This window comes from Bubalus bubalis, chromosome 4 (genome assembly GCF_019923935.1).
Source record: "Bubalus bubalis isolate 160015118507 breed Murrah chromosome 4, NDDB_SH_1, whole genome shotgun sequence".
Classification (NCBI taxonomy): domain Eukaryota; kingdom Metazoa; phylum Chordata; class Mammalia; order Artiodactyla; family Bovidae; genus Bubalus; species Bubalus bubalis.
In genome coordinates this window covers 16,309,803-16,337,644 of record NC_059160.1, presented here as the reverse complement: position 1 = coordinate 16,337,644, position 27,842 = coordinate 16,309,803, and the positions used below count along the sequence as shown (strand labels likewise).

Genomic DNA, 27,842 nt, shown 5'->3' with positions numbered 1-27,842 from the left:
GGAGACAAACATCACACACATACAAGGCGCTACACTTTATTGCAGGTGCTTGAGGAGAGGCAAGAAGGCAGACAAAGGAGAAAGCATGGGGGCCAGGACCCTAGTTGTGTCAGAGCCAGTCACAGGGCCGAGCACCCTGTGCCAACCAGGTCTAGACAAAGGTGGTAGCTCTGGGGGAGGAATCCTAGGGCCTGTGGCCTCAGACACGAAGCCTGCTAGGCCTGCCAAGTTAGGGTTAGGGAGGGGTGGGGGTCCATTGTCCTTGCTCACGAAGGGAGAAGCTGTCAGAACCATGGAGAGGGGAGGCCTGGGAGGAGATGGGGCAGTTCCCCGCCCATAATGAGTCCCTGATGCTGCCTCCCAAAGGCATGCTCCCCATACTCCCCACTGCCCTCAAAGGGGGAAAGCTGGGGTGTAGAAGAGAAAAGCTCAAAGAAACCTTAAACTGGGCAGGAGAGGGGCAGCTGAATGAGTGTCTTCGTGGCCTTTTACATCCCCTCGTCCAGCCTCCTCAGTTCCAGATTTTGAGGAAGCTGTCCCAGGAACCGGTGGCCACAGCCATCCCATCAGCTGTGACCCCCAGGCAGCTGACCCTGTTGTCGTGGCCAGAAAGGATGCCTTAAGAAAAAGGGAGAGGAGTCAGCCTGGAGGGTGTTACGGAGCCGGGGTTAGAGGTTAGGGGGGCAGGGCATCTGACTAAATGAGGAAAGCGGATTAGTCCTAAGGGGTGGGATTTCCCTGGAGGCCAATCTCCCCTCCAGGATCTGGGGTGGGTGAGGGACAGGAGGGTTAGACATGTGTCAGCTGCTAAGAGAAAAGCAAGGGCACCTTGACCGGGAAAACGGGGGAGGAGGGCTTCCAAATGGAGACTGAGGCCCTGAGACAAGTGACTCGGCCAAGGGCACTTGGACAGTAAGCAGTGGAATTAAGGTCTGGATCCTGACTCTGGCCAGTGTTCTCTTCCCTGGGCACCCAGCCTCTCCCAAGAGAGGAAGCCACACTATCTGATTCAACTTCAGACCAGGCCAGTCCCAGAGAAGCACCCAGGTTGGGGTCAGGGCCCTCAAGTCACATCCCATCCCCTGGATTCTTGTCACTGCAAAATCCCCAAGGTGGCCCTTCCCTTCTGTGGAGGCCCCTGAAACCCAGCCCTGACTGGACGGCCCAGGTCTACAGGTCTGGGGGTGACCGGAAGGAGCTCCTCTGGCGGGGAGCAGCTGCAGCAGTGAGCCGTGGCAAAGGGCCGCTTAGAGCAACTTCGCTTTGAGAGGAGATGGTTCTGGACTGGGAACCAAAGGGACTGGCTCTAGGGGCAGAGCTCAGAGTCAGCCAGTAATGAGGGAGCAGCAGTGAGAGGGTGCCCACAGGGGAGCCCAGGTGGCCATGGCGGGCAGGCTCTTACCCACGCGCTCGCACTTCATGGAGTCCCACACGTTGCAGTTGAAGTCGTCGTAGCCCGCGAAGAGCAGGCGGCCGCTGAGCGAGAAGGCCACGGACGTGATGCCGCAGATGATGCTCTCGTGGGCATAGGTGGTCAGCTCCTGGTCGGCCCGCAAGTCAAACAGGCGGCAGGAGGCATCATCTGAGCCCGTGCAGATGGCCTCTCCGTTGGGGAAGAACTGCAGATACAGGTGGCCGGGGTCGGGGTGGGGGTTGGTGAGGGTCAGGACTCAGACCTGGGCAGCACTCGACCTCTCCTGCCCTCTCCCTGCTCCAGGCCAGTTCCCTCGGCCTCTCTGGCTCCTGCAGCATCCCTTCTGTGGCCTGCCAGCTGCAGCCGGGCTCCCTACACCCTCGCTGGCTCCACACGGCAGGGAACAGCACGGGGCTGAGGGTGGGTGGGCAGCGTGCCCACGGTCACATGGTCAGAAGGGTGTGTGTCTGTGTGTCTGTCCATCCCTCCCTCCCTCCCTCTACAGAGAGGGAACCAAAAAGCATATGTGGCAAAAAGGTGACAGTGACTATGGGTGAAGGGCAGACGGGAACTGCTTCTGTTATTCTTGCAACTTTTCTGTAGGTGAAATTATTTTAAAGTGAAAAGTCAGAACGAAAGGGGCAGGGGGCCGTGGGAGGGGATGAAGGCTGAGTTGGGGGTGGGGTGGGGAGGTGGTCCCCGCAGGGCACCGAAGCACAGGGGGGGCTCACGCAGATAGCGTTGATGTCTGATTCGTGGCCAGTGAAAGTCTGCCGGCAGGTCCCCTCCCGCACGTCCCAGAGCTTGGCGCTGGCGTCGCAGGCCCCCGAGATGAAGAGTCTGAAGTCGGGGGACACGGCCAGGCTCATGCAGTCCCCCGTGTGCCCCACAAACACAGTCTTCTGCTGCCCAGTCTCGATGTCCCACAGGGCACTGCAGGGTGGGGGGACACGCTGTCACCCAGCGAGGCCGGCACAGAGGTGCCTCCCCAGCCATCGCACCCACGGGTGCCTCACCACGTGGTGTCCCCGGAGCTGGTCACGATGTTGTTGTCGTCCAGGAAACGGCAGCAGGAGAGATAACCTGGGTCGGGGGGTGGAGGCGGTTACGACAGGGCCCTGGCTGCCGGGTACAACCTGCAGATACCCTCGGCCTCTCACTCACCTGTGTGAGCCGACAGCTCCCGGCTGACCTTGACGTTGCCCTCCCGGGATTTGAGGCTGTAGATGGAACACATGTTGTCCAGCCCCCCACAGGCCACGAAGTTCCCTGACGGGGCGTAGGCACAGGTCATGACCCAGGAGGAGCGCAGCGGGATGGCGTGGACCTGCAGGGGTGGGGTGGCAGCGGCCTGGGCTGAGCTCCCAGGTGGGGGGCACAGGAAGGGCATGGGATGCCCCCAGGAAGGCGGGTGACAGGGGGGCCGTGGGCTGGCCTGGTACCTTGTTGGTGGTGTATGTGTCCCACACAATCAGCTTCCCATCTTGCGAGGCGCTTACTAACAGCCTGGGCAGAGGAGAGACACACGTGTCTCCCAACCCTCCTTTCCTGCCTGTCTCCCCCTAACTGCACCGCCCCACCCCCCGGCCCAGGCCTCTTAAGCCTCACTTAGAGTCGGTGGCCCAGTGCATGGCGTAGATCTTGGCCAGGTGTCCCCTTAAGGTCCGCCGTGTCCGCATCTGCACGCGTCCCACGACTTCGAGGCCAGACACCAGCTGCAGGAAGTTAGTTAACTCAGTTGCTCAGTTGTGTCCAACTGCTTGCGACCCCATGGACTGTAGCCCGCCATGCTCCTCTGTCCATGGAATTCTCCAGGCAAGAATACTGGAGTGGGTTGCCATTCCCTTCTCCGGGGGATCTTCCCCACACAGGAACTGAATCCACATCTCCTGCATTGCAGGTAGATTCTTTACCATCTCAGCCACCAGGGAAGCTGAAAGGGAGTGTCAGAAGTCAGGGGGAGTGGACCTCCCTGTGCGTGGTTAGGACTCTGTGCTCCAAATGCAGGCACCATGGGTTCAATCCCTGGTTGGGGAACTAGGATCCTACACGCCACACAGCACAGATAAAAATAAAGAAATCAGGGTGAGCAGGGTGCATGCTTACACGTCAGCATCTGAGCCAGGATTGTGTGTGAGCTTCTGTTCCATGCCCAGCTCGAAGTCGGGCCTCCAGCCCGACTGAGGGCTGAGAAGTCAGCCCTGCGCAGGCATGGCTTAGACGGCTGTAGAGACAGACATGGGCAAGGCCAGGGTGTGTGGCTAAGGGTTTAACCACCACCTCTCCTGGGTGGAGGCAAAGGGGAAGGGGGGTCCATCATGTAAACACCCCCACCTTGACCAATTCACGCTGCCAATGTGAGTCCACCATATATGGACTTGGGATGATATGCACACGTTTGGTCGAACCCAGCCGCTAGGAGCCTGCCCTCACCCACGGCTGCTGCTCGGCCAGCGCTAAGTGGTATCCAGAGCAGCACCATGGCACTGAACTGCACCCTCCTGAAACTTAGGGTCCTATGCCCCTGAGGCTCCTTTGACCTTCTAGACGTTAGACTGGGGCTCCAGAGTCAAAAGACCTGACTTGCCATTTATTTGCTTTGTTATCTCAGGCAAGTTACTTAACCTCTCTGAGCCCCCTTTTCCATCTGTAAAATGAAGCAAGTTTTTAGCACCAGACTTATAGAGTTATCAGGAAAATTAAATGAAATTATGTATTTAAGCAACTTAGCCCAGTGCCTGGCTCATGTTCAGTAAATGTTTACCCTTATTATTAACATTTAATTCAATCTAAGATGGCACCAGCTCCAAGAAGCACCATTCTTTTATGGATCACTAAGAAAGAAAAAGTGCTACCAATTATAACTGTAAGGATCATTGTTGGGTGCATCTCAATTTCCAGGATGTCAAAATGTGGGGGGAAAATGCATCCAGGACTGAAAAAGTGCACTATCAGTCAGCTCGTAATTAAGAGTCTTGTCTGGGCTTTTCTCAGTGGTAAAGAATCCACCTGCACACACAGGAGATGCAGGTTCAATCCCTGGATTGGGAAGATTCCCCTGGAGAAGGAAATGGCAGTATTCTTGCCTGAAGAGTGCCATGGACAGAGGAGCCTTGCTGGCTACAATCCACAGGGTCGCAAAAAAGTCAGACAGGACTGAGCGACTAAACAACAACAACTAGTCTCCAAGGGCTTCTGGTTTAAGAGCCCTAGTCCTCTTCATCCTGGCCAGCCAGCCAGGAGGGGTTGGCACTCTTGTTTTGTGGATGAGGACAGCGTCTGCCTCCCTGGTCTCCGACTCGGTGCCTGGCCCATAGCAGACCTCACAAAATGTTGAATGAATTAATTCATGTCATTCCTTGTTCCAAGGACGCACTGTACTGGAGCTTGGACGCCAAGCTGTGGCTGGTCAGGGGGCTCCCACGCCATCCCCTCCCTTCCATCCCTCCCTTCTGGCCCTGTCGGGGGGTGGCGGGGGCTCACCTCTGCCAGGGTAGTGTCGGCACAGGCTTTCCTGGCATCCTGGGGGGGAAGCAGACATGGGCGTGGGTAGGGGCAGGGTGTGTGCCCGGGTGTCTAGGTGGGTGGGTTTGGGGCTCTAGGGTTTTGAGGGGCGGGGGGCACATCTCAAATCTGAGCTCCAAGTTCAGGAAGTCTCTGGCCACTTCCAGGTCAGGGATCTCTGAGATGTCGGTCAGGGTGAAGCCAGCCCTTCCCCCGGGAGCCACACTCGGTTCCTGGTTTTCCCATGTCCCTGGTGGGATGGAGGGTTCTGGGGTTACTGCGATCTGCTTCTTGAGCTGCTCCGCTTCCTGCCGCAACTGTTCCATCTCCCCCATGGCGGACGGCTTGAGGGGTGGCTCCTTAGTCTCCTGCCGGGGACACAGGGTGTGTGTAGGGGGACCCGCACCAGGCCACATTTGTGTTCCTCGTGTCCACACCAGACTCCTCATGGGGGGCTGGAGCCCCCTCCCCACATCGGGCCAGGACTGGGTGGTCTGCACCGCCTCCCCTGCCAGCCCCTCCACATCTGGAGTCCCGGGCCTCCCCCGCACCCCCCGCAGCCCCCAGCCCCAGAAGGCAGAGCCAGGCCAGCCCCTCTTACTTGGGCTCTGACTTTAAGCTTCCAGCTCTGGTCCCCAGGCGCCTCTGGCTCCCTCAGCTGCGACACCCGCCCGTCACCTGCCCAGGCTCTGCTGCCAGAGGAGCTGGCCTGGCCTGGCCCCGCTTGAGGAGGGTGGAGGTGCGGGGGGGTACAGACAGGGAAGGGTAGGGCCAATGACAACTGTCAGGCAAATGAAATCAGCTGGCGGGTGGCAGCGGGTGGTGGTGGGGGGGGCAGAGGACAGGGAGGGAGGTGTGTGGCTTGCAGAAGGGCCTAGGCCCAGCCCAGGGAGGGTGGGAGCAGGAGCGTGGGGCTACGCGGGGCACAGCGCCACCCCCCCGCACCCTGCAACAAGCCCTGGAGGGAGGAGGGGTGGGATGCTTCCCTGGCCAGTCCCTCTCCAGGCAGAGAGCAGAGCATCAGGCCCCACGGGATTAGAGCAAAGCTGTGAGGATTAAGGGTTGGGTCTGGGAGGGGGCAAAGGAGCAGCCCGACCATGCTCCAGGGTCCCCCCACAGGCCTTGCCCCCCATCGCATGGTGATGATCTTCGCCATCAGGGCCTACCTAGCAACCAGCCCAGGAGCCAGAGAGCGAGCGGGAGAGATGGCCCATTGTCAACACCCCTAGTAGTGCTCCCAAGCTCAGGGTGGTGGGGGAAAGGGCTGTGGTGGCCGTGGGGAGGTACAGGCAGGAGCTGAGATTAGAAGGCACTGATCTGGATAATCCTTCTTCAGGACAAACCCCAACCAGCTGCCCCCGGGGGCTGATCCTGGGGGGTTGGGAGGAGGTCCAGGAGACCCAAAGAGGAGGACGGATGGGCCTGGCCCAGCCTTGGCTGCAGAGGATGGCAGTGGAGAGCAAGCCCATGCGCTGCTCGCATCTGGTGTTGGGCCCTCACGACTCGCGGGACTCTGCTGGGGCCATGAAGGCAAGAAGCAGAGGGATCAGGCTGCCCTAGGTCTCAGCCAAGCTCAGAGAGGGAAGACGCTGGCTTAGAGTAAGAGGCCCAGGGAGCAGCTGTCAGGGGTCAGGGTTCATTTGCATAAGGGAGGCAGGTGGTTGAGATTTCCCTGACAAATCACAGGCTGGAGGGGCCCATCTCTGGGAGGCCCAGGATACCTGTCTCCTGCCAGGCCAGCCACAGCGTCTCCCACCTCCAGCCACCATGGAAACCATGATACACTTGACTGGCCCCAGCAGAGGGATGGTCAGGATCTTTATTGACAGGCTGGGGAGGGCAGGCGGGGGCGACCCTCTCTCTCATCTTCCTCATTTACAGCACCCGCTCGGGCCCTACCCCCTGCCAGTTCTTTCCACTTCGGCCTTGCCCATCTTCTGTCTGTCCTAGGCCTGGAGGTCCATCCTGGCTGGGCCCAGGCCAGTCCCCAGGCCAGTCCCCAGGCTAAGTCTGTGCAGGGTCCTCTGAGTTCAGGGTTTCACGGCCCTGGTGATCCCCAAGATGTCAGGGTACAGGAATGGAGGGCTCGCTGTACTGCGGTGGTCACACGGGGGCTTCCCGGGGGTCCCCGGCATTAAGGCAGACCCTCCACAAGTCAAGTGGCCATATCCCCGAGGAGCTGGGCCGGCCCCCTCACAACTCCTCTCGAATGCGAGGCGGCTTCCCAGCCTTGTCCTGGAGCCGTGGAAGCCTGCGGCTGGGGGGTTCCGGGCCGGGGTCCCTGCTGGCCACATCTTCTCCTTCATCCTTCTCTGGCCCCCGCAGCAGCTCTTTGGCTTCCATCCACTCCTGGGGAGTGAGGAGGAGGGTCGAGGCTGATTTCCCCCCACCAGCATCTACCCTGTCCCGGGACTCTCCCTGGGTCATCTCAGCCCCGCCCCTCGCCCGCCAGGGTGCCAAGCCCCACCACCTGCTCACCTGCTCCCTGTGCTCAGGGGCCCAGGTGTGCCACAGAGCCAGGGCACAGCGCCGCCCCCGTGTCACGGCCCACACGCCGTGGGGATTCTCCACGCCTGAGCTGAAGGCCACGAGGCGGCCACAGCGAGGACGAACCTGTGCCTGGTGTTGCGGGGGTGGATGGCAGATTCAGCTCCAGGGAGAGGTCTTCAGAGACCTTGACCCTGACTCCCTGGAGCAGGACGGGGTTGGGGCTCAGACAGCGGAAGCTCTCTTGCCCACCGCATCCCCTCCTTAGTTCAGGGACTATCCTGGGGCAAGCGGCAACCAGGCCTCCACTTGGGAGCACCAAATGCCAGACTGGAGGCTGGAGGAGTTGGAGGCAAAAGGAGAAGGGACTCTGTCTGCCCCTGTGCCCTGCTTCTCCTGCCCACCCTCTGCCCAACCAGACTCTGGGTTCTGGGCATCAGGCTCTTGGGGACATTTTCCACCCCAGAGAGGGATTGCATGACGGGGAGCTGGTGGTGGTGAGCAGAGAAGGAGCTAAATGGATAAGGCAGAGCAATGCACAATGAAAAATCACTGCTCCAGTCCTTCTGCTGGTCCTAGACCTGAGCTTCTACCTGGAGTAGAGGCTTAGAGTCCTGTGCTTCAGCCGCCCTCCTTTATTTATTTATTTTTGAGTTTTTTATTATTTATTTAGTTATTTATTATTTATTTATTTGGCTGTACCGGGTTTTAGTTACAACACACGGGATTTTTCAGTTGCAGCATGCAGAATCTAGTTCCCCGACCAGGGATTGAAGCTGGGCCTCCTGCATTGGGGGCACAGTCTCAGCCACAGGGCCAACCAGGGAAGTCCCTCACCTGCCCTCCTATAGGAACTGAGGTGATCACTGAAGGCAGGGCCTGGAGGGGCCCCTTGGAGGTCTCCTGGGAGGGGCTAGGAGAGCCCCTGAACAGACAAGAGTGGGGAGATGCTGCAGAAGCCGGAAAGGAGAGGGTTGACTCAATGAACATAAGTTTAAGCAAACTCCGGGAGATAGTGAAGGACGGGGAAGCCTGGCCTGCTGCAGTCCATGGCGTCACAGAGTCGGACACAACTTGGCGACTAAACATCAACAACAAAGGTGGCCCCTGCCGTTTCCCAGCATTTGCCTCTGGGCACCCTCTGTTTTGAATCCCCAGCCTATGGCTGGGCTCCCTGATCCCCTCCCCGCCCCGCCCTGCCCCGCTTCCCATCAGTTACCGTGACTGTGAGGGCGTTGGGCTCTGTGAAGAACAGGTCCCCGCCCTGGAAGTCATCGTTGAGGTAGAGGAGTCCACTGGGGAGAGAGGAAGACAGGAGGCAGGCAGTGAGACCCCAGCCAGGCGCCCCGCCCAACCCCTGGAGGGCCGCCCACCTGTAGTCTCGGTAGGTGTAGGCTGGGGGCTCCCGCCAGCACTCCCCGGTGTCAGGATCCAGGACACAGTTGTCGGCGTGCACCGGGTGGCTCAGGTCCATGCGCTGCGCCTGCTCCCCTGGGAAGCCAAGGGCCTGGTGGGCGCCCACCCACACCCACCCTATAACTCCAGGGTCACAGCCGAGCCCCCGCTGGGCAGGGGAGTCAGTCCTCCTGCAGTGAAGATGGAAACCCACACAGCAGGGGTACTGAGGGTGTGCAGGGCCCTGAGGGGCCCTGAGATGGGGGGACCCTGGTGGTTACCTTCTATGGCGCTCCGGCACACCAGGTGGGTGAAGGAGAGATGCAGGGGCCGGTCGGGGGAAAAGTAGGCCTGGGTTAGGCTCCGCACCCGCTCGCTCACCTCCAGGAGCAGCTGGGCACCCTGACTGCCCACTGCCCCAGCCCGGGCCAGCTGCGGCAGAGAATAAAGGATGGGGAAGGGGAGGTGTGGTAAGGCTGGTCCCAGCTCCTACCCCACCTCCACTGCCCTCCACCCACGGTTTGGGGCTTGCAGCTGCCCATCAACCCAGCCCAGACCGCTCTTTCCATTGTCCCTGTGACAGCAACCTGGGTCCCTCAGTGGGGAGCCCCCTCCACAGGCAGAGACCAGTCCTCTTCTCCAGTTCCGTGTCTCCTCTTACCTGTGCGGCCTTGAGCACCGTGAGCCCCTCAAAGCGTTCATGGGGGGTGTGTGGGGAGCGGCGACCCCGATAGCCAGACCTGGCTCCAGCCTCAGCTGCATCCTAAGCAGAGAGGGAGTTGGCTGTGGGGTCACCCTGCCCAGACCTGGGCTACTGCCCACCTCACAGGGCTACACAGCCTTCCCTCCAACCAGCCAGTCCCTGGAAGAGGCTGGAAGCTCCTGCGGTTCTCTGAGCTGCTGCCCTTTCCAGAGAATGACTAACTCCACATCTGTGTGGTCACTCCTGGTAAACATCTGGAACCCCACTGGCCGAGGGGACGGTGCATAGGACTCTGGAGGGCTTCCTACAGTGGGGAAGGGCCTCCGGGAGGTCAGGACAGCAGGGAAAGGGGCAGGAAGGGCTCGATCACTCGTTCTGACAGGCTGAAAACAGAGGAGTCTTTCTGGAGCAAGACCCTGGCCAGAGGTTCGACATTTGGGCCGGGTCCTCGCGGACCTGAAGTGGGAATGTGGCACCAGCCAACACATCTCTCTCCCATCCCTTCTCACCTGACACACTCTTGGAGAATGTGGGAACCCTTGATGCTGACTCCAAATTCCCCAGCTGCCTCCACAACTCGCATCACCCTTTACTGACACCTCTTCAGTCTGCTTTTTCTTTCTTTTTTCTATTCAGTCTGCTTTTTGAAGCTCAAAGTACCACTGTGTAGTTACCCCATACATAAGCCTCATCTCTGAGAGGCCATTTAGTCACTCAAGCTTTCATTCATTCATCCATCCATTCAGTAGGCATTGAGCCCCCTGTGCCAGGCACTGTTCTGGGCACTGGGGACTCAACTGTGAACACGAAAAGTCCCTGCTACTATGGGCTTCATATTTTGAGATAAACAAACCAGGTCAATTCAGACAGTGATGTATCACACAGAAAATTAAAGCAGAGTTACAACCTTGCAAGCGCCCTGGCAGAGGTTAGGGGATAGCTGATACTGGGGAGTTACCGTTGAGTTCATTCTTCATCACTCACATAGATTTCCTCCGAGGCACTAGTGATAAAGAACTCGCCTGCCAATGCAGGAGACATAAGAGATGTAGGTTCAGTCCCTGGGTCAGGAAGATCCCCTGGAGGAGGAAATGGCAACCCACTCCAGTCTTCTTGCCTGGACAACCCCATGGACAAAGGAGCCTGGTGGCTCCATGGGGTCCCAAAAGGTTGGACAAGACTGAGCACCCCCACATACACACATTGATTTAGTCCTTAAATTCTCTATCTTTGAGTTTCTAAATATTTCTCATCTGTCCTTGTCTTCATTGCCTTGAAATGAGACCTATCCTAGGGCTGTCACCTCTAAGCTCCTCCTCACTTCCCTGTTCCATTGCATTCTCTGTGCTGCCACTAGAGGGCGCTCCCGGTCCTATAGGACGAAGTCTCCAGACCCTGCACTTTGGAGTTCTGCAGAAGACAACAATCCACCCCTCCTTAAATCCTTCAGTAAACTGTCCACCATCTAAAGAGAGCCCAAACTCCTTGGCAGGGTACAGAGGTCCTCACCCATCTCTCAACCCGCGCCTCCTCCTCATTCCTGCCCCTGCATAATACACAGCCTGATGATAATAGCAACAGATCATACTGAGTATTTGCACATTCTTCCAAGAGCTTTACCATGTACTGACTCATTTAATCCTCATAACAGCCCTACAACAAAACCACTGTGTTTAGCCCTGTCTTGTAGAGGAGGAAACGAGGCTCACAGATGTTGAAATACATGGCCCAAGGCCACACAGGTAATTCCTGCTGGGCATGCCCATGCTTTGAACTCCTGTGCTCCACTCCAGTTCCCAAACCCCGCCCCCTCATTTTTCTTTCTGGCAACCTGATTTTCCTCCCTTCTCTATCCGGTTGTTGTTGCTGTTGTTCAGTCACTCAGTCCAGTCTGACTCTTTGCTACCCCATGGACTGCAGCACACCAGGCTTCCCTGTCCTTCACTATCTCCCAGAGTTTGCTCAAAGTCATGTTCATTGAGTCGGTGATGCCATCCAACCATCTTGTCCTCTGTTGTCCCCTTCTCCTCCTGCCTTCAATCTTTTCCAGCATCAGGGTCTTTTCCAGTGAGTCAGTTCTTCGAATCAGGTGGCCAAAGTATTGGAGCTTTAGCTTCAGCAACAGTCCTTCCAATGAATATCCAGGACTAACTTCTTTTAGGATTGACTGGTTGGATCAACTCTACACTTTCACTCTACTCTTTCAGCTTGCAGTCCAAGGGACTCTCAGGAGTCTTCTCCAGCACCACAGTTCAAAAGCATCAATACTTCAGATCTCAGCCTTCTTTATGGTCCAACTCTCACATCCATACATGACTACTGGAAAAACCATAGCTTTGACTAGACCGACCTTTGCTGGCAAAGTAATGTCTCTGCTTTTTAATATACCACCTAGGTTTGTCATAGCTTTTCCTACAAGGAGCATCTTTTAATTTCATGGCTGCAGTCACCATCTGCAGTGATTTTGGAGCCCAAGAAAATAAAGTCTGTCACTGTGTCCATTGTTTCCCCATCTATTTGCCATGAGGTGATGGGACCAGATGCCATGATCTTCATTTTCGAATGTTGAGTTTTAAGCCAGCTTTTTCACTTTACTCTTTCATCTTCATAAGAGGCTCTTTATTTTTTTAATATTTTATTTACTTATTTATTTTACTGAGCCGGGTCTTAGTTGCAACACTCAGGATCTTTCATTGCCGCACGTGAACTCTTATTTGCAGCAGGGATAGAACCGGTCCCCCTGCACTGGGAGCACGGAGTCTTAGCCATTGGACCACCAGGGAAGTCCCCATAAGAGGCTCTTTAGTTACTCTTTGCTTTTTGCCGTAAGGGTTGTGTCACTGGCATATCTGAGGTTATTGATATTTCTCCCGACAATCTTGATTCTGGCTTGTGCTTCATCCATCCCGCCATTTCACATGATGTACTCTGCAAAGAAGTTAAATAAGCAGGGTGACAATATACACCCTTGATGTACTCCTTTCCAATTTTGAACCAGTCCATTGTTCCACGTCTGGTTCTAAATTTTGCTTCTTGACCTGCATACAGGTTTCTCAGGAGGCAGGTGAGGTGGTCTGGTGTTCGGTGTTCTCATCTCTTTAAGAATTTTCCACAGTGTGCTGTTATTTCTCCACAGTCAAAGGCTTTAGCATAGCCAACGAAGCAGAAGTAGATGTTTTTCTGGAATTCTCTTGCTTTTTCTATGATCCAACAGATGTTGGCAACTCATGCTGTCTGGTTAACTCATGCTTAAGATGAAGCTCAAATGCTACCCCTTCCAGGAATTCTTCTGTGACTTTCATCTTGGTGCTTCTAATTGGATGAGTACATCTTTTATCAAACTCACCACCTGCTGTGATTATGCCTCCATGCCTGATGCCTTCTCTGTACACTGAGTCCCCAAATGCACAGTCTGTGTTTATCTGCCTCTCCCTGGAACCTGGGTACTTCCAGTACACACCAGGGACTCAGAGAGGAACAAACCCAGAGTGAGACTGAAGTTTCATATATTGGCAGACTCAACCTGGTGAATACAGATCATTTAGCCCCATCTAGGAGAGATGTGATGATGGAGAAGCAGCCTGTGTGTCTGCAGAGCCAATAACTAAGCTCTCAGCCAACCAAGGCATCTTCACCTGCACACCCACCCTTTTTGATGCATTTACGTTTTTTGTTTTGTTCTTCCTATCAGTTTCTAGCAAACTTCTGTAAAATGTCCAGCCCATGACAGCTATGCCATGTCAGCTTAGTCGCTCAGTCATGTCCACCTCTTTGCTACCCCTTTGGACTGTAATCCACCAGGCTCCTCTGTCCATGGGATTCTCCACGCAAGAATACTGGAGTGGGGTGCCACTTCCTCCTCCAGGGGCTTTTTCCAGGGATTGACCCTGCACCTCCCGTGTCTCCTGCATTGCAGGTGGATTCTTTACCGGCTGAGCTGTCATTGGGGAAGCCCCATGTCCGTTAAGTTGAGAGGAAAAGGAACTTGTCCTCTGGAGGGAGAAAACCTCAGCAGTCCCCAGGGTCTGAGAGGGCAGGGGAGTGGGGAGGGTGGCGAGGGGGGGACAGGCCAAGAGCAAGGGGGCAGGCAGCTGTGCCTGAGGGTCCCCCAGTAGCACTGTGCCACCTCCTTACAGGTCCTCTCACCTTGGCCAGCTGCAGCAGCACCCCACACTCGGCCGGGGTGAGCAGCCCGTCCAGCACGGCTCGCTCCGACCCGTTCAGCTGCCTTGCGTCCTGGGTCAGGGTTACTCCCTCCATGAGGAGGACATCTGCGGAGGAGGGACAGGGCAGGGGGTTGATGGTCCCCCGAGGGCAGACCCAGCCCCTTCCAGGCTCCTGCCTCCTGCTGTCCCAGGAACTCACCCTTCCAGTGAGTCAGGGGCTTCGGTTGTGGAGGCTCATCGTCCCACGGCCTCTTCTCCTGATCCTCTCTCAGGGGTGAGAAACATGCTCAGTGAACACAGGCCAGTCCAGACCCATCTTCTCAGACCCCGCCTCCCAGGACTCCTCCCCTTACCTTCCACCCAGGCCACGCCCCTCCCACCCAGGCCACGCCCCTCCTACCGCAAGGCACCTCCTACCTGAGCTTTTCTCTGAGGGCCTCAGGGATGAAGGCAGCTGGGGTCCAGGAGTCCTGGGATGGTCAGGAAAAGAACCATCACCTGCCAAGTCCACCTCTGAGTCCTTGGCGGTAGACCATGGGCTACCATACTAAAGTCGTCCTGCTTCCAGAGGGGAAGGTGGAGATGGGGAAGCCCTGGACTCATTGTCAGGAGCCCTGGGCACTGGGCCAAACACCGCAATAATAATAACAACAACTTACAAAGCACTGTTTGTCAGGTGCTTTTTTAAGAGCTTTATATGTGTGTTAGTCGCTCAGTCGTGTCTGACTCTGCGACCCCATGGACTGTAGCCTGCCAGATTCCTCTGTCCATGGGATTCTCCAGGCAAGAATATTGGAGTGGGTTGCCACTCCCTTCTCCAGGGGATCTTCCCCACCCAGAGGAACCCGAGTCTCTTGCGTTGCAGGCAAATGCTTTACCATCTGAGCCACCGGGGAAGAGCTTTCTATACGGATGTGGAGTTTATCATTTAAAGTTTACAATAGTCTTATCAAACAGGTTGTATTAATGTGCCCATTTTGCAGTTGAGGGCTCTGAGACACAAAGACATAAAGTAACATGCCCAAGGTCACACAGCCCATAAAGACAGGGTTGGGATTTAAGCGATGGTGCCCAGACTTGTCCGTTAGGGGACAGGGCGATGTCTGCAAACATCTCTGATGGCCATGACTCAGGGATGCTAGCGACACCTACTGGGCAGAGTAGGGACAGCCCCTTTTCTCCCAGTTAGGAAACACTGGCTTCAAACACAGCAAGATAGCCAAGAAGGCTGGGGGAGCCTGCCTGACGCTGGAGCACTAGCAAGAATAACCTCTGCCTTTCAGTTTCCCCTCAAAACTACCACAGAAAGAAGAGTACGAAAACCAGCAGCAGACTTTCCTGTACTTTGTAGCAAGTGACACGGCTTCAACAGAGCTATAAGTATGGTGCTCCCATTTTACAGGGAAGTTGAGGCCGAGCAAGCAAAGGTCCAGAGCTTGTCTGCGGCAGAGAAACCAACACCTAGGCCTGTGTGATCCCAAAGCTGCCTGTGACCCTGGGGCACAGAGTCCTCTCCAAGCCTCATGGGGTTGTGGAGAAATGAGACGTGCTGTTGAGGAGGGACGTGGCACCTCCCGTAGGGCACTGCTGCTGTCCCCCTCCTGCAGGCGGCCAGGGGGAGAAGCGGGGTCACTCACGGGATCCTTGAAGCTGGCCCCCAGGTGCTCCACGGCATAGTACAGCTGTCTCTTCTCCCCCAGAGATCGAAGGACGAAGCGCTGGATGTCCTGGGGACAGCAGGAGTGGACAGCGGGAGGGGGAGAGTTAAGGCTGGAAGAGAGCAGGGCAGCCCATGGGCTCCCTAACCCTGGTCCTTCCGCTCTGTCCAACCCTCCTCCCTTGGCAGTTAGGGTCTCCAAGCTCAGACTGGGGGTTGTGTGTGTGTGTGTATGTGTGTGTGTGTGTGTGTACACACACGTGCCCACTTGTGCACAGGTTGGGGCAAGCAGGGGTGAGTTTAAGGGAAGAAGGCTGGCTTGGACTCAGAAGTAGAGCCAGGGGACTTCCCTGGTGGTCCAGTAGTTAAGACTTTGCCTTCTGATACAGGGAGTGAGGATTCAGTTCCTAGTTGGGAAACTAAGATCTCACATGCCTTGCAGCCAAAATGCAAAAAACATAAAATAGAAACAAGACTGTAACAAATTCAATAAAGGCTTTAAAAAAAATTGTCCACATTAAAAAAAAAATCTTAACAACAACAACAAAAATCTGCCTGCCAATGAGGAGACACAGGTTCCATCCAAAGCCCATGCAGCAATCAGCACAGCCAAAATAAATAAATAAACAAATAAACAACCCAGTTCAGTTCAGTTGCTCAGTCATGTCCAACTCTTTGTGATCCCATGGACTGCAGCACGCCAGGCTTCCTTGTCCGTCACCAACCCCCAGACCCTGCTCAGACTTATGTCCACTGAGTCAGTGATGCCATCTAACCATCTTGTCCTCTGTCATCCCCTTCTCCTCCTGCCTTCAATCCTTCCCAGCATCAGGGTCTTTTCCAGTGAGTCAGTTCTTTGAATCAGGTGGCCAAGGTATTGGAGCTTTAGCTTCAGCATCAGTCCTTCCAATGAATATCCAGGACTAACTTCTTTTAGGATTGACTGGTTGGATCTCCTTGCAGTCCAAGGGACTCTCAGGAGTCTTCTCCAGCACCACAGCTCAAAAGCATCAATTCTTCGGTGTTCAGCTTTGTTCATGGTCCAACTCTCAAAACCATACATGACTACTGGAAAAACCATAGCTTTGACTATACGGTAGGGCTTCCCTGATAGCTCAGTTTGTAAAGAATCCACCTGCAATGCAGGAGACCTGGTTTCGATCCCTGGGTTGGGAAAATCCCCTGGATAAGGGAAAGGCTACCACTCCAGTATTCTGGCCTGGAGAATTCCATGGACTGTACAGTCAGTGGGGTCGCAAAGAGTGGGACACGACTAAGTGACTCACTTTCACTTCACTTTGACTATGCGAACCATTGTCAGTAATGTTTCTGCTAAAAAAAGAAACCAGCTTCCAATGCAGAGGACATGGGTTTGATCCCTGGTCAGGGAACTAAGATCCCCCAAGCCGCAGGGCAACTAAGCCCACACACTGCAACAAGAGAAGGCGTGCACCAACTAGAGAAAACCCACATGCCAAGGAGATGAGCCTGTGGGCCACATGAAGACCCAGTGCAGCCGAAATAAGTTAAGAAAAAAAGAAAGATAGCCTGAAGTGGGGAGCAGGGAGTGGAGACAAGGCCAGATGCTGGACTTGGGGACGCCTTTGGCCAGAATGGGGGGCGGGTCCAAGTGACTTTTCCACTGTATTTGTCTGATTTAGGACGACCTCACAGGGTGAGCTGGAGAAGGGAATGGCCACCTACTCCAGTGTTATTGCCCTGGAAATCCCATGGACAGAGGAGCCTGGTGGGCTACAGTCCATGGGGTCCCAAAGAGTCGGACACGACTGAGCAACTTAGCACACATCCACAGGGTAAGTGAGTAGAGGTACCTCTCTGGGCCCGAGGCCAGGTCTTGGCTCCCCCAGCTTGGCCTGGTACCGGTCCAGAGCTGTCTTGGCAGCCTCATCCTCTGGGTAGAAGAGCAGGAAGCTCAGGACATTCTCCATAGCCTGGGACAGATTCCCCACTGGGGACAGAGCAACAGCTTGGGGGTGCGGCCCAGAAACCAAGCACCCCAGTCATCCCTGGGCATGGCCAAGAGCCAGGGGACAGAGGCAGAGCAGAAAAAGGTGGTCTCCCAGTGACCCATCCCACCCAGCAGACAGGCTCATCCATTGCTTCTTTCCAAAGCTTCCTGGAACTTACCTGGGCTGTACGGGCAGAGTTCAGAGGGAAGAGAGGAGAGAAGAAAGGAAAGTGAGAAGCAGCGAGGACAGAAGGAGCCCTGTGACCCAGCTCCCAAGCTTCCCACAATGGAGAGCCAGAGTCCTCTGAGGTGATGGTCCCCAGGGAGCCCCAACCTACTCAGATGCAGAGATAGATGGAAGGATGGAGAGGTGGAGCTCCGGGTATCATCAGAGACAGGCCTTCACTCTCCGGGTCCCAGCCCCAGTCCACCCACCTGGGGCTCACCCTTCCCCCCAACTGACCCTGAGCGTGGGCCTCGTGCAGCCGCCTCAGCTGGGTGGGAAGGAAGTCCGGAACAGGGAGGCTGCGACCAGGACGCGTGGCCACATCCCCCACACAGCGCTGCCGGCATTGCAGGACACGGGTCCAGTGCCCTGTGGGGGACACAAGGGGTCTCACTCAGCTAGTGATATGCCTCCCCCCGCCCCCCCACACTCCAGCCCCTTACCTGCGATGGCCTCATACAGGCCCCCCTGGCTCCCGGTCCCCTCCTCCTCCTCTGCCTCCCTCTCCTGTTCCTCGGGCCCCTCACAGCCAGCCCGGCAGCTCTCCACCTGGGCCAGGCTCTCCTGCAGGGCCTCCTCCAGCCAGGGCAGTGCCAGGCCTGCCTCCTGGCGCCCAAGATGTTCCAGGCCGGTGTCAAAGGCTGCCTGTTGGGGAGGGGAGAGGTCAGTCACCCGAGATCCTGGGGGCGGGGGTGGAGGGTGCCAAGATAGATTGGGAGACAGAAAGAAGGGGAGGGGTGTTGGCCTCACTGGGGGCCTGGACTCCAGGTCTCAGGTCACCTTGGGGAATACAGGAAAGGCCTGAGAATCCGAATGTTAGCACATGAGACTGCAAATCTCAGGAAGAAAACTAGGTCCCAGAGAGGGACCCTCCCATCAGGGTCACAGAGGACATACCCGGATTTCCTGATGCCCAGTACAGTGTACAGCCGGGCGAGGCCTATGCATCCCATCAGTCAAAGGCTGGGGGGTGGGCTGGGGTCAAGCTGAGGGTCTCACCCAATATGGGGGCGTCTCGAGGTCCCGGAAGCTCTGGGGCCGAACCCCTGACATCCGTCTGTACTTAGCCATGTCCTCCCGCATCTGCAGGTGTGCTGGGTTTGCCACAAAGAAGGTGTGCGCAGCGGCTGCTGCCAAGTCCAGCTTCTTCAGCTGAGGCACGGGAGGGATGGGGGAGTCAGCCCCCAGGGTAGGGGTGTCAGAGTCTGCCCCTCCCCAACACCCCCACCCTAGCCTTCTGGAAGACTGGTAGGTGAAAGCTGCCCACCACGCAACCTCCAGACCCCCAGTAAGTGGGGACTCTCAGGAGTCTGGTAGACACCGAAAGGGGGTCTCAAAGACTGGAGTGGGTGGGGTGTGGGCAGAGGGACCTCACTGGAGAGACAAGGCGGAAGTGATGGCCACGCAAGGTGGGGATGTAGGGGTGACCCTAGCCGCCAGCAAAAGCCGCAGGTCTCTAGGACCCTGAGCTGAGGTGTGTGTGACCGGCGCCCCCCTTCCCCGGCCACGTAGGCGTTAGTAGGCAACAGCTACCACACCGGTAGCTGGGCAGGGTCCCACGACCGGACACCAGAGCCCTCAGCCTTGCCCACCTGCTCTTTCTTTCCCGAAGCTCCCTCCTGCCCCAAGCGAAGGCTCACGCTCACCCGCTACCCGCCCCCCAGTTCCCTCTCTCCAGCTGCGTCTCTCGCCCCTGTCTCCGCCCCTCTTCATTCCTGGGAAGAGGCGCTGTCACTCCACGTAGGTCTCAGTAAGACTTCCTAGAACTCCAGGCCCCTGCTCTCCATCTTCGGTCGGCTTCCACCCCCTTCCAACTTTGCTCCCACCCTCCCGAGGCCGTGCCCCACTCTGTAGGTACTGGTCCCGGTTTGCCAGGACCGACTCCAAAGGCGAGGTCTTGACCACACAGCCGCACCCGAGTCCCGGCGTTTGCTCGCCGCCCCTTCCTGGGAGCTGGAGGAGGACCCCCGGGCCTGGGCCGGGCCACGCACCTGGTAGTAAGCCCTCTGCAGGTAGTTGTAGGGCTCCCGCCGGCGGAAGGCGTCCCGGACCGCGCTCCCCACGCGGAGCCGCGCCGCGCCCCCGGGGCCCAGCCTCCGCGCCCCGCACTGGGTCAGGCACTCGGCGCGCCGCAGCGCCGCGCGGAGGAGCAGCGGCTCCCAGGCCCCCGGCCCGGAGTCGGGCCCCGGGGCGGCGGGGAGCGAGACCCCCGGCTCGGCCGCGCAGTGCGCCCCGCAATCCCGCCGCGCGCGGCCCAGCGCCGCCCGGCTCCGCAGCGCTTCCCGCAGCAGCGCCACCGCCGGCGCCCAGGCCCCCGCCGCGTAGGCGCGCAGACCGTCCGCGTAGAGCAAGTCGGGGGCCTGGAGAGGCGCCCCTGGGGACGGCGGGGCCAGGCCGGGGGGCTCGGGGGACCCCGGGGGAGGCAGGAGCAACAGGAGCAGCAGCCACCGGAGGGGCCGAAGCATCGTGCCAGAGCCGCCGGCCGGCTGCAGAAGGGAACTGCGGGAGCCGAGAGCGAGAGGGAGGAAAAGGGGAAAGGAAGAGGGAGGGGAAAGGAAGGAGGGATGGGGAGGAGGGAGGGAAGGAGGGAGGAGCGCCGCCGGGAGCTGCTGCGTCCGAGCCCCAGCCCGGAGAGGCCGGAGAGGCCGGGGTGAGAGAGAGACTGGAGTCAGAGGACGCCCGCGGCGGCGGTAGAACGTGGAGAACGTGGGCTTTAGGTCAAGCTGGGTGGCGTCAGAAACAGACGGTGGAGAGAACAGGACAGAAGCCGGCCCTGGAGCTTAGGACCCCTGACTCCAACCTCGGGGGCCCATCCTACAGGAATCGCTATGATGGACTGGGCTCCCCTCCTCTCTGGGCCCAAGGAAAAGGAGGGTGGAAGCCTCCCGCACACCCACCCGCACTTGTAGAAGAAAAAGAGCTTTAGAATGCTAAACTCCAGGCCTGACACCAAGTCTGCTCAAACGTTTTCCTGCCCAGAAAGTGGGCGCATACACATTTGGGAAAAGGAGGAGAGCTGAGGCATGCAATATGGCCCGCCAGGCTCCTTTGTCCATGGGATTCTCCAGGCCAGAATACTGGAGTGGGTTGCCATTTCCTTCTCCAGGGTATCTTCCCGACCCAGGGATCAAACTCTGTCTTCTGCATTGCAGGCAGATTCTTTATGTTCTGAGCCACAAGGAAAGCCCATGGAAGAAAGAGACAACCTCTAAAACCACCTTCACAGATCTCAACAAAGATCCTTCACACCTCACACCAGCAAACTGAAGTGTATCCCCATGCCCCTCCACCCCAGCCCAAGATGCTCCCAGAAGCCCATCTCTGTGACTGTCTGCATACTTGTCTCTCTCCGGGTGTATTTCTGGGCCTCCGTCCATTACCCCTGCTCTATTTTGTCCTTTATGACAAGGACACCCACCAAAGCCTCTGACCATCCCCTCTGCCACCACAGCACACTGGACACACAGGTTTCCATGGTAACACTTCGACTTTAATACATTTTGCTAGGGAGGATGGCAGGTGAGGCAGGTATCTGGTGACTGGGATGGGAGCCAGCCGGCGTTCCTGGGCCCCGGTTCCCGCCCATCTCCCCAGAGTCTGAAGGCTCAGGAATGGAAAGAGGTGTTCCCCACCCAGGCCCCCTTCTCTGAGTTCAGCAGGCCCACTTGGGCTCACAGGGTCAGCTGGGGGAAGATGGGGTTCCCTGGGCCCCAGGATCCTCCCCAAGCTTTTGTGCTCCCTTCGCCTCCTGTCAGGGAGCAGCGTCGCCCAGCACTGAGCCCCAAAGGAAGTCCAATGGCTCGGCTATCAGGGGACCCCAAGGAGAGTCGGCGGGGTGAGACCCCCAGAGGCCTGGGCCGGCGAGGAGAGGGCCCCGGCGAGGCGGCTGGAGAAGGCAGAGGTGTCTCGTCGATGAAGGTGGTGATCTCCTCTCGGAAGAAGCCTGGACCCCGTGGGGGTCCCCCACCTGAGCCCAGAACCCCACCCTCCAGGAACTGGCGGAGGGTGGCCAGCCCCCCGCCTCCAGCCTCCTCCTCATCCTCCTCGTCCTCCAACCTCTGCCTTGGTCCCAGGTGTTCAGGGGGGCCCCCGAGGGCCCGGCTCTGGGCTGGAAGGACCCGGATGTCATCAGAGGAGGACCACTTGTGCAGGAAGGAGCCTGGTGCCCGAGGAGTAGAGAAGATGTTGGTCTCATCGTGGGAGAGACGGCGGGACAGAGGGACCTGGGGAGAGGAGCAAATAGACCCTGAGGCGCTGCAGGGACAAAGAGGGGACCAAAGTGGGGAGCCTGCAAGGTGGCTCTACTCCCTAAACTTTTGCAAAACATCCTCTGAGGGGCAGCCTGGTTCAGAGTGGTCTGACTGATGGGGAACCACCCTAACCAGGCCTTCCTTCCACCTCCTCCCACCTCCTCGTCCATGCATTGCAGGCCAGGGCTAGGGGATGAGGGAGGGGTGTGAGGGATAACAGACTGGAGAAAAGTAGTGAGGGGATGCCCAGAACGGGACATGTACTGCTGGGTCCCGTACCTGTAAGTAGTGGACCCTCTCGAGAGGGGGAAAGAGCATGTGCCGTCCAGGTAGCAACTTTACTTGGGTGGGGTCCCTGCCCCCTGGCCCTGTGGCCCCGTTGGCATCAAAGCGAACTTTGCACACTCGGCCATCTACATAGTCATCACAGCCCCCATCTAGAAGAGAAAAGGGGCAGAGTGGTTCGAGGCAGGGAATGCCCACCTCCCCACCCCCTTTAAGAGCTCCCACTCCCTGAGAAGCTCCTCAGAGAATCCTCCTGTTTCCATTAGTCTGTGAGCTCCAAGAAGAAGCAAGAGTGGCTAGTGTCTGTTGCGTTCAGTGCTGAATCTCTAGTGATTCATACACACAGACACGCTTACTTGAAATAGTTACCCACCCACCCCCCACGCGCTCTCCCTGTAGTTGGAAGTCTCAGGAGGGAGGCTTAGCTTCCTCTTGGTTCCATAGCCTTCCTTTATGGCTGTGTTAGGACTCTGGACTGTTTCTCAGTCTCTCTGCCTGGCGGAGGCAGAGCTGGGTAGTGTGGGCTTCCAGGGGGAGTAGAGTGGAGGAATCAGCGGGTGGGCATGGGGAGATGCTTGGGGAGAGGGAATCAGTCCATCCAGGGGAAACCGCAGGTTCTGTCCAGCAGGGGGCACTCCAGAGCAGCCCCTCCCCACCCCCGAGATGAGCTGGTAGAAAAGGGCAGGAAAGAGAGCCGATGCCTAGGCAAAGCGAAAGCCCAGCCCCTCCTCTGACCGTCTTCGCCGTCTTCCTCGGACATGATAGCCACGCACTGCTCCCACACCGTGCGCACGTCGGCGCGGTAGCGCTCGCAGGACCAGATGAAGGACGGCAGCAGCAGCGTCTGTGCCATGGAGCACCACAGCACAGCGAGCACCATCCAGGGGGGAGCCGAGTCCGACTTCAGGGAGAAGAAACTCACCACCTGGCAGGAGGAGGGGGAAGGGCGCCGGGTGAGGGCCCAGAGCCGAGGTGGCTCCTCCTCGACCCCAGTCCCACATCCTAGTGCAGCTGGGGGAGGGGAGAGGTAAGAAGTCAGGAAGGGATGGCCCAGATCACATAGGATGAGCACAGAGCAAAGGTGGAGTGAAGATGGATGAACCGAGTGGGAGGAAGACACGGAGAGTGTTCCAGAGAGAAAGCCCAGGGGTCTAGAGAGGAGGAGCAGAGGTGTGTAGGAAACTTGAAGACAAGTTGAAATTCAGGAATAAGGACTAGATGGGGGATGCACAGGGCTTCCCAGGTGGTATTAGTGGTAAAGAACTCGCCTGCCAATGCAGGAGATGTAAAAGACATGAGTTTGAACCCTGGGTGTGGAAGATCCCGTGGAGGAGGGCATGGCAACCCACTCCAGTACTCTTGCCTGGAGAATCCCATGGACAGAGAAGCCTGGCAGGCTGAAGTCCATGGGGTCGCAAAGAGTAGGACACAACTGAGCAACTGAGCACACACACCCAGGGGTGCAGAAAGCTGAGGGTTGGGTGGGGTGAGCTCTGTGGGGTTGCCACCCAGGAGTGCTCAGGACCCTATTGCATCCAGAGGGAATTCGGGGGTGGAGCAAGGAGCCTAACAGCTGGGTTGATAGTTCTGGAGGGCTGAATAGTGGCCCTGCAAGATAGATGATGAAGCCAGAGGACAGGGTGATGGACAGAGCACAGGTGATGGAGTTGAGTACTGGTCACTGGAGAACACGCTATGGAGCTGGGGATAGTGGGAACTAGGAGATGAGATGGACAATGGAGACGGGGGCTCACAGCGGGGCTGAGTAGATGAGAAGATGGATGATGGAGCTGCTTGTGTGGCTGATGGAGTCAGAGGTCAGGTGATCATGCTGGGGTCTGGATATCAGAGAGAGAGTGGATTTGAGGGAGCCCCAGTCTCACCAAGATGGGTACCCCTGTGAGGGAGTCATAGAGAAAGACGATGGCGCTGACCAAGTTGGTGACCTGCAGAGATGTCTTGGCCGACTCAGAGCCGTCCAGCGAGGACCGCCGCTTCCCCCGGGCATCCTCCACCACGATGGCTGGCACCTCGAAGGCTGGACGGGTACCCAAGCCCCCTGGCCCACCCCCCCTGGCTCCACCCCCACCCCCCGCTCTCCGGGCCTGCCGAGCCCTCCGGGGCCGGGCCCACAGCGTCTGGTAGAAGGTGATGGCCACACAGACCAGCCCCATGACGATGCCCCCAAGCAGCAGGAGGCTGAAGCAGACGCCAAAGCCCAGGCCGATCTTGGAGACAATGAACTGGCAGCCGCGGGCGTAGTAGCGCTCGCCATTGTTGTGCCAGCCGATGGAGGGCAGGGTGGAGAGGATGAAGCTGACCATCCAGATGCCCATGACGGCGTGCAGTGCCTGCTTCTTGGCGTTGCTGAGGCGGTAGTTGACGGGCCAACGCACCATCCACATGCGGTGGTAGGAGAGGGAGGCCACGGTAAAGCAGGTGGCCAGGGCCAGCGTGTAGTAGGTGGACACGAAGACCTTGCAGATGCTCTCGTTCCAGTCATAGTCGGAGGAGGCCTGGCGCCGCAGCTGCACCACAGCGAAGGTGGTGAGGGGCACGGCCGCCATGAGGATGTGCGTGCCCGCCAGGAAGCAGAGCAGCAGTTCCAGTGGCTTGTGCTTCTGCTGCTTGGCCGAGATGCTAAGGATGATCCAGGCGTTGGCCAGCAGCGCCAGCAGCCCGCAGGCCAGCCAGGACAGCGCGTTCGAGCGGAGGGAGGCCTCCTCTGCCCCCACCCCGCCCCGAGCCATCCTTCCTCAGTCCCCCCACCCCCCTTGAACTCCTGGGGGTGGGGGCTGGGTCTCACCCAGGAGCCCCGCTCACACGCACCCCCATGATGCCCACAATCCTTGCCCCAGAGTGAAGTGGGCCGCCCCTAGGCCACCCCTCTTGCTCAGCATTGCATGACTGACCCAGCTGAGGTCCGGCGGGAGGGCGGGGGAGGAGACTGAGGGTCAGCAGAGGTGGTCCTCAGCCTCCATTTTGGGTGGGGCCCTTCCAGAAGTATCCTTGTCGTTAACGGAGAGACAAGCTGATAGCTCCCCCACTAGGAAACTGGCTGGGGAGCCCCGGTCCTCATACCAGGACTTCCAGCTCCCTTCTTCCTCTGGTTCTTGACCACTTGAGGTCTTCTGGATGCCCCCAAGGATCCTGGGGGTGGTGCTCAGCCTCCTGGACTCACTGCAAGGGAGAGATGAGGTGTGGAAGGGGCAGAGCCTGGGCTGGTCTCCAAGTGGCTCTGAATCCCCCCTTCTCTTGAAATTATAGAAACGACTGGTTACTCTGGGTCACAGGTCGTTCAGAACACTCTCCTGCCCTAACCCCCTCCACGGATAAGAGCTCCAACACTCCACACGGATAAGAGCCCTGCCTTCCAGACCTCCAGGAAAGAAGGTATTCTGACTTCCCATCTCCCATCCACCGTCAGCCATTTTTCCTCCGTCAGGTCCCTCTTTCTGTCCTCTGCTCAATACTACTCAACCGCTATCTTCACATCCCCGAGACTCTCCCCAGAGCCACGTCGGCCGTGGCAAGCACGACTTGTTTCTTCCCGAGGGCTCACGGGAAACTGGGATAGGGTGTACGGCCCCTCCCCCGCTTTCCAGACTCCTGGATCCAGGGGTCCTGATGCTCAGCCCCATCTCCCCAAGCCTGCACGATCACCCTCCCACTCACCAGGGATCTAGGAAGACGGGAGAAAGGAGGCAGGGACTAAGGGGGGGGTGGTTAGGGAACCCAAAGGCAGGGAAACCGCTGACATCAGAAGCATCCAGAAATGGAAAGGGGGGAACCAGGGGGAAGGAGGAGAGTTTAAGCAGAAGAGAGAAAAAGAGGGGGCAAAGTGATAGTATCTGAAAATAGAAGAAAACGAGAGACCCCTGGAGAGGCGGGGGTGGGTGGAGGGAGGGAGCAGGGGGGAGGGAGGCTGAGAAGAAAAGCCCGGTGTTCAAAAAGGTTCGGACTCCCCGCACCCCGTGGGCCCCCACTCATTCCTCCCCTGCCCGGAGCCTCCGTTTAACTCTAATGGTAAGGAAGGTGTTCTGGATGTGTTGACTCTGAGCTTACTGAGCCCCGGCGAGGAGACTAAGAGGAAACCCTGGAAAGAGTGGAGGCAGGAAAGATGGGCATAGCGGCTTTAGGGTAAACCGAATAAAAATGGGCTGCAGCAGTGGAAGGTCTGTTTCCTGTAGGCCCTTAGACCCTTGCCCCCTCCCCCAGAGGTCCTTCGTCCATCCCCCACCTTTGTCTTCCCTGGGAGCCCAGTACACCCTAGTTGCCATGGCAATGGCCAGCCAGAGGAAGATAGAGGGAATTGGTCAGGAGAGCACCCCCCCCCACCCTCCGCTACAGCTTTGGACCCCTTCCCACCCACCCCCACCCAGGCCCAGAGGGTGGGCTCGGGAAGAAACAGCGGGGACTCAGAGAGGGAGCCAGGCAGGAAGGATGTGAAGGACAGAGAGAGGAGGTGAAGGACGGAGAGAAATTAGAGGAAGGTGGGAGGGCGTGCGAAGGGACACCGGGGCGGACAGGGGTCCCTTGCCCTTCGGGGTGAAGGGGTAAGGTCGGACGGCTCCTCCCTCCTGCCTGCCACCCACCGCGGTCTCCAGGGCAGAGACAGCAGGTGGCCGGGGAGGAGGGGCCGCCCGGAGGGGAAAGGAGCCGGTGGGAGCGGAGGCGGGGGGCGCTGCGGGGAGAGAGGGGAGAGGCCCGCGGGGGAGCGGGCCGGGGTCGCCTTACCTCGGACTGCGCCCAGGACTGCCATGGAGACCGCGCACCCGAGCGACGCGGCTCGCCCGGGCTCCCGCCGCCTGCCGGCTCCAGCTCGCCGCCCTCGGCCCTCCTCCCTCCTCCCCCCGGGGCCTCCCTCCTCCCGCCCGTCCCAGCCTCTCGGCTCGGCCCCCTACATGCCCGCCGGCCCCTCTCTTCTGGGGTCCCGCCACTGCCCGCAGCCCGGAGTCGGGATGGAGGCCAGCCCGGGGGGACCGGACGTTGGGGACCTGGCGGGGAAGGGGCTAGGCAGGTGCCGGGAGGGAACCGGCTTCATTGGTGACCTGGCTCGAGTCCTGCCCCCACCCCACCCGGTTTTCCCCGCGAACTCAGGCTCCAAGAGGTATGGCCCGGGGAGGAGGACGGGCTGGTATGGCCCCCGGAGGAGGACGCGTGTGTTCCCCAGTGTATCTGTAAGGGCTGCTCCCAGGATGAAGGCTCACGCGAGCGTGTGCTGGAGGCTGCAGGAGTGAGGGGCGGTGGCCATGCTGGGGCTGCTTGTGGGATACAAGGGGCTAGAAGAATGCACCTCCCCCCAATACACTGCTGCCTCCTCCTGGAACACAAACTCACACTTGTGTGGGGACACACACAGTTCTCACGCACACATCGCAGTTTCTCACGTGGCACGCGCACACACGGTCCCTGCAGTCTCTCCCCTTCAGTAGAACACATACACGCGCACACTCAGGGCCCTTTGGGGTGGGGAGGTGGCTAACCACCTCCAGAGGATTTTTCCCTCCCCAGGGAAACTTGATCTGCTTCTTGGGGGCAAACCTGGCAACCTGTCCTCTGGGTCTGACCCCACAAATCAGAAGATTCCAGATCCCCAGGAAAGATTCCATCTCTGCCTCCCCCTCAAAGATTCCATCCCTGGGTCGGGAAGATCCCCTGGAGGAGGGCATAGCAACCCACTCCAGTATTCTTGCCTGGAGAATCCCATGGACAGAGGAGCCTGGTGGGCTACAGTCCATGGGGTCGCAAAGAGTCGGACACGACTGAAGAGACTTGACACACAA

The 27,842-nt window shown here is 58.3% G+C and overlaps 3 protein-coding genes across 4 annotated transcripts; all 3 read right to left on the bottom strand.

Moving 5' to 3' along the window:
- Window positions 1–20: 20 nt before the first annotated feature.
- Window positions 21–6,197, bottom strand: GNB3 (G protein subunit beta 3). The gene is made up of 11 exons (XM_044941017.1): window positions 6,085–6,197; window positions 5,520–5,641; window positions 5,197–5,286; window positions 4,898–4,936; window positions 3,023–3,129; window positions 2,857–2,920; window positions 2,579–2,741; window positions 2,431–2,497; window positions 2,146–2,347; window positions 1,403–1,619; window positions 21–618 (listed from the first exon to the last, which is right to left on the bottom strand). Exons 3-11 carry the CDS (start codon window positions 5,251–5,253, stop codon window positions 512–514), a joined length of 1,023 nt encoding a protein of 340 aa, XP_044796952.1. The 5' UTR covers window positions 5,254–5,286; window positions 5,520–5,641; window positions 6,085–6,197; the 3' UTR covers window positions 21–511.
- A 526-nt stretch (window positions 6,198–6,723) lies between these two features.
- P3H3 (prolyl 3-hydroxylase 3) lies at window positions 6,724–20,064 on the bottom strand. 2 transcript variants are annotated; one of them, XM_025283116.2, is made up of 15 exons: window positions 19,513–20,060; window positions 18,521–18,673; window positions 17,965–18,166; window positions 17,759–17,890; window positions 17,159–17,295; window positions 15,307–15,396; window positions 14,087–14,139; window positions 13,869–13,936; window positions 13,650–13,774; window positions 9,462–9,563; window positions 9,082–9,232; window positions 8,779–8,896; window positions 8,625–8,700; window positions 7,397–7,537; window positions 6,724–7,267 (listed from the first exon to the last, which is right to left on the bottom strand). In XM_025283116.2, exons 1-15 carry the CDS (start codon window positions 19,984–19,986, stop codon window positions 7,112–7,114), a joined length of 2,178 nt encoding a protein of 725 aa, XP_025138901.1. In that variant the 5' UTR covers window positions 19,987–20,060; the 3' UTR covers window positions 6,724–7,111. The 2 variants fall into 2 exon arrangements, with proteins under 2 accessions (XP_025138901.1, XP_025138902.1); XM_025283117.2 differs by having other exon boundaries at window positions 7,126–7,267; window positions 7,397–7,607; window positions 19,513–20,064.
- Window positions 20,065–20,989: 925 nt separating this feature from the next.
- Window positions 20,990–27,666, bottom strand: GPR162 (G protein-coupled receptor 162). Its single transcript, XM_006065839.3, has 5 exons — window positions 26,794–27,666; window positions 23,940–25,236; window positions 22,792–22,981; window positions 22,051–22,208; window positions 20,990–21,744 (listed from the first exon to the last, which is right to left on the bottom strand). The coding sequence occupies exons 2-5, from the start codon at window positions 24,804–24,806 to the stop codon at window positions 21,193–21,195; spliced, it is 1,767 nt and encodes a 588-aa protein (XP_006065901.2). The 5' UTR covers window positions 24,807–25,236; window positions 26,794–27,666; the 3' UTR covers window positions 20,990–21,192.
- Between the last annotated feature and the right edge of the window lie 176 nt (window positions 27,667–27,842).

What these genes read in the sequence shown, in the direction of transcription:
- GNB3 (XM_044941017.1), bottom strand. Translation starts at nt 5,253, where the DNA reads ATGGGGGAGATGGAACAGTTGCGGCAGGAAGCGGAGCAGCTCAAGAAG. An exon ending in ACACATACACCACCAACAAG is followed by an intron (nt 2,742 to 2,856) that starts GTACCAGGCCAG and finishes CCACCCCTGCAG; the next exon opens with GTCCACGCCATCCCGCTGCG. An exon ending in CAGACATCAACGCTATCTGC is followed by an intron (nt 1,620 to 2,145) that starts GTGAGCCCCCCC and finishes CTGTATCTGCAG; the next exon opens with TTCTTCCCCAACGGAGAGGC.
- GPR162 (XM_006065839.3), bottom strand. Translation starts at nt 24,806, where the DNA reads ATGGCTCGGGGCGGGGTGGGGGCAGAGGAGGCCTCCCTCCGCTCGAAC. An exon ending in CGAGGAAGACGGCGAAGACG is followed by an intron (nt 22,209 to 22,791) that starts GTCAGAGGAGGG and finishes TTTCTCTTCTAG; the next exon opens with ATGGGGGCTGTGATGACTAT. An exon ending in AGAGGGTCCACTACTTACAG is followed by an intron (nt 21,745 to 22,050) that starts GTACGGGACCCA and finishes TCCTCTCCCCAG; the next exon opens with GTCCCTCTGTCCCGCCGTCT.
- P3H3 (XM_025283116.2), bottom strand. Translation starts at nt 19,986, where the DNA reads ATGCTTCGGCCCCTCCGGTGGCTGCTGCTCCTGTTGCTCCTGCCTCCC. An exon ending in CCTGTATGAGGCCATCGCAG is followed by an intron (nt 17,891 to 17,964) that starts GTAAGGGGCTGG and finishes TGTCCCCCACAG; the next exon opens with GGCACTGGACCCGTGTCCTG. An exon ending in CCAACGCCCTCACAGTCACG is followed by an intron (nt 7,538 to 8,624) that starts GTAACTGATGGG and finishes CCGCAACACCAG; the next exon opens with GCACAGGTTCGTCCTCGCTG.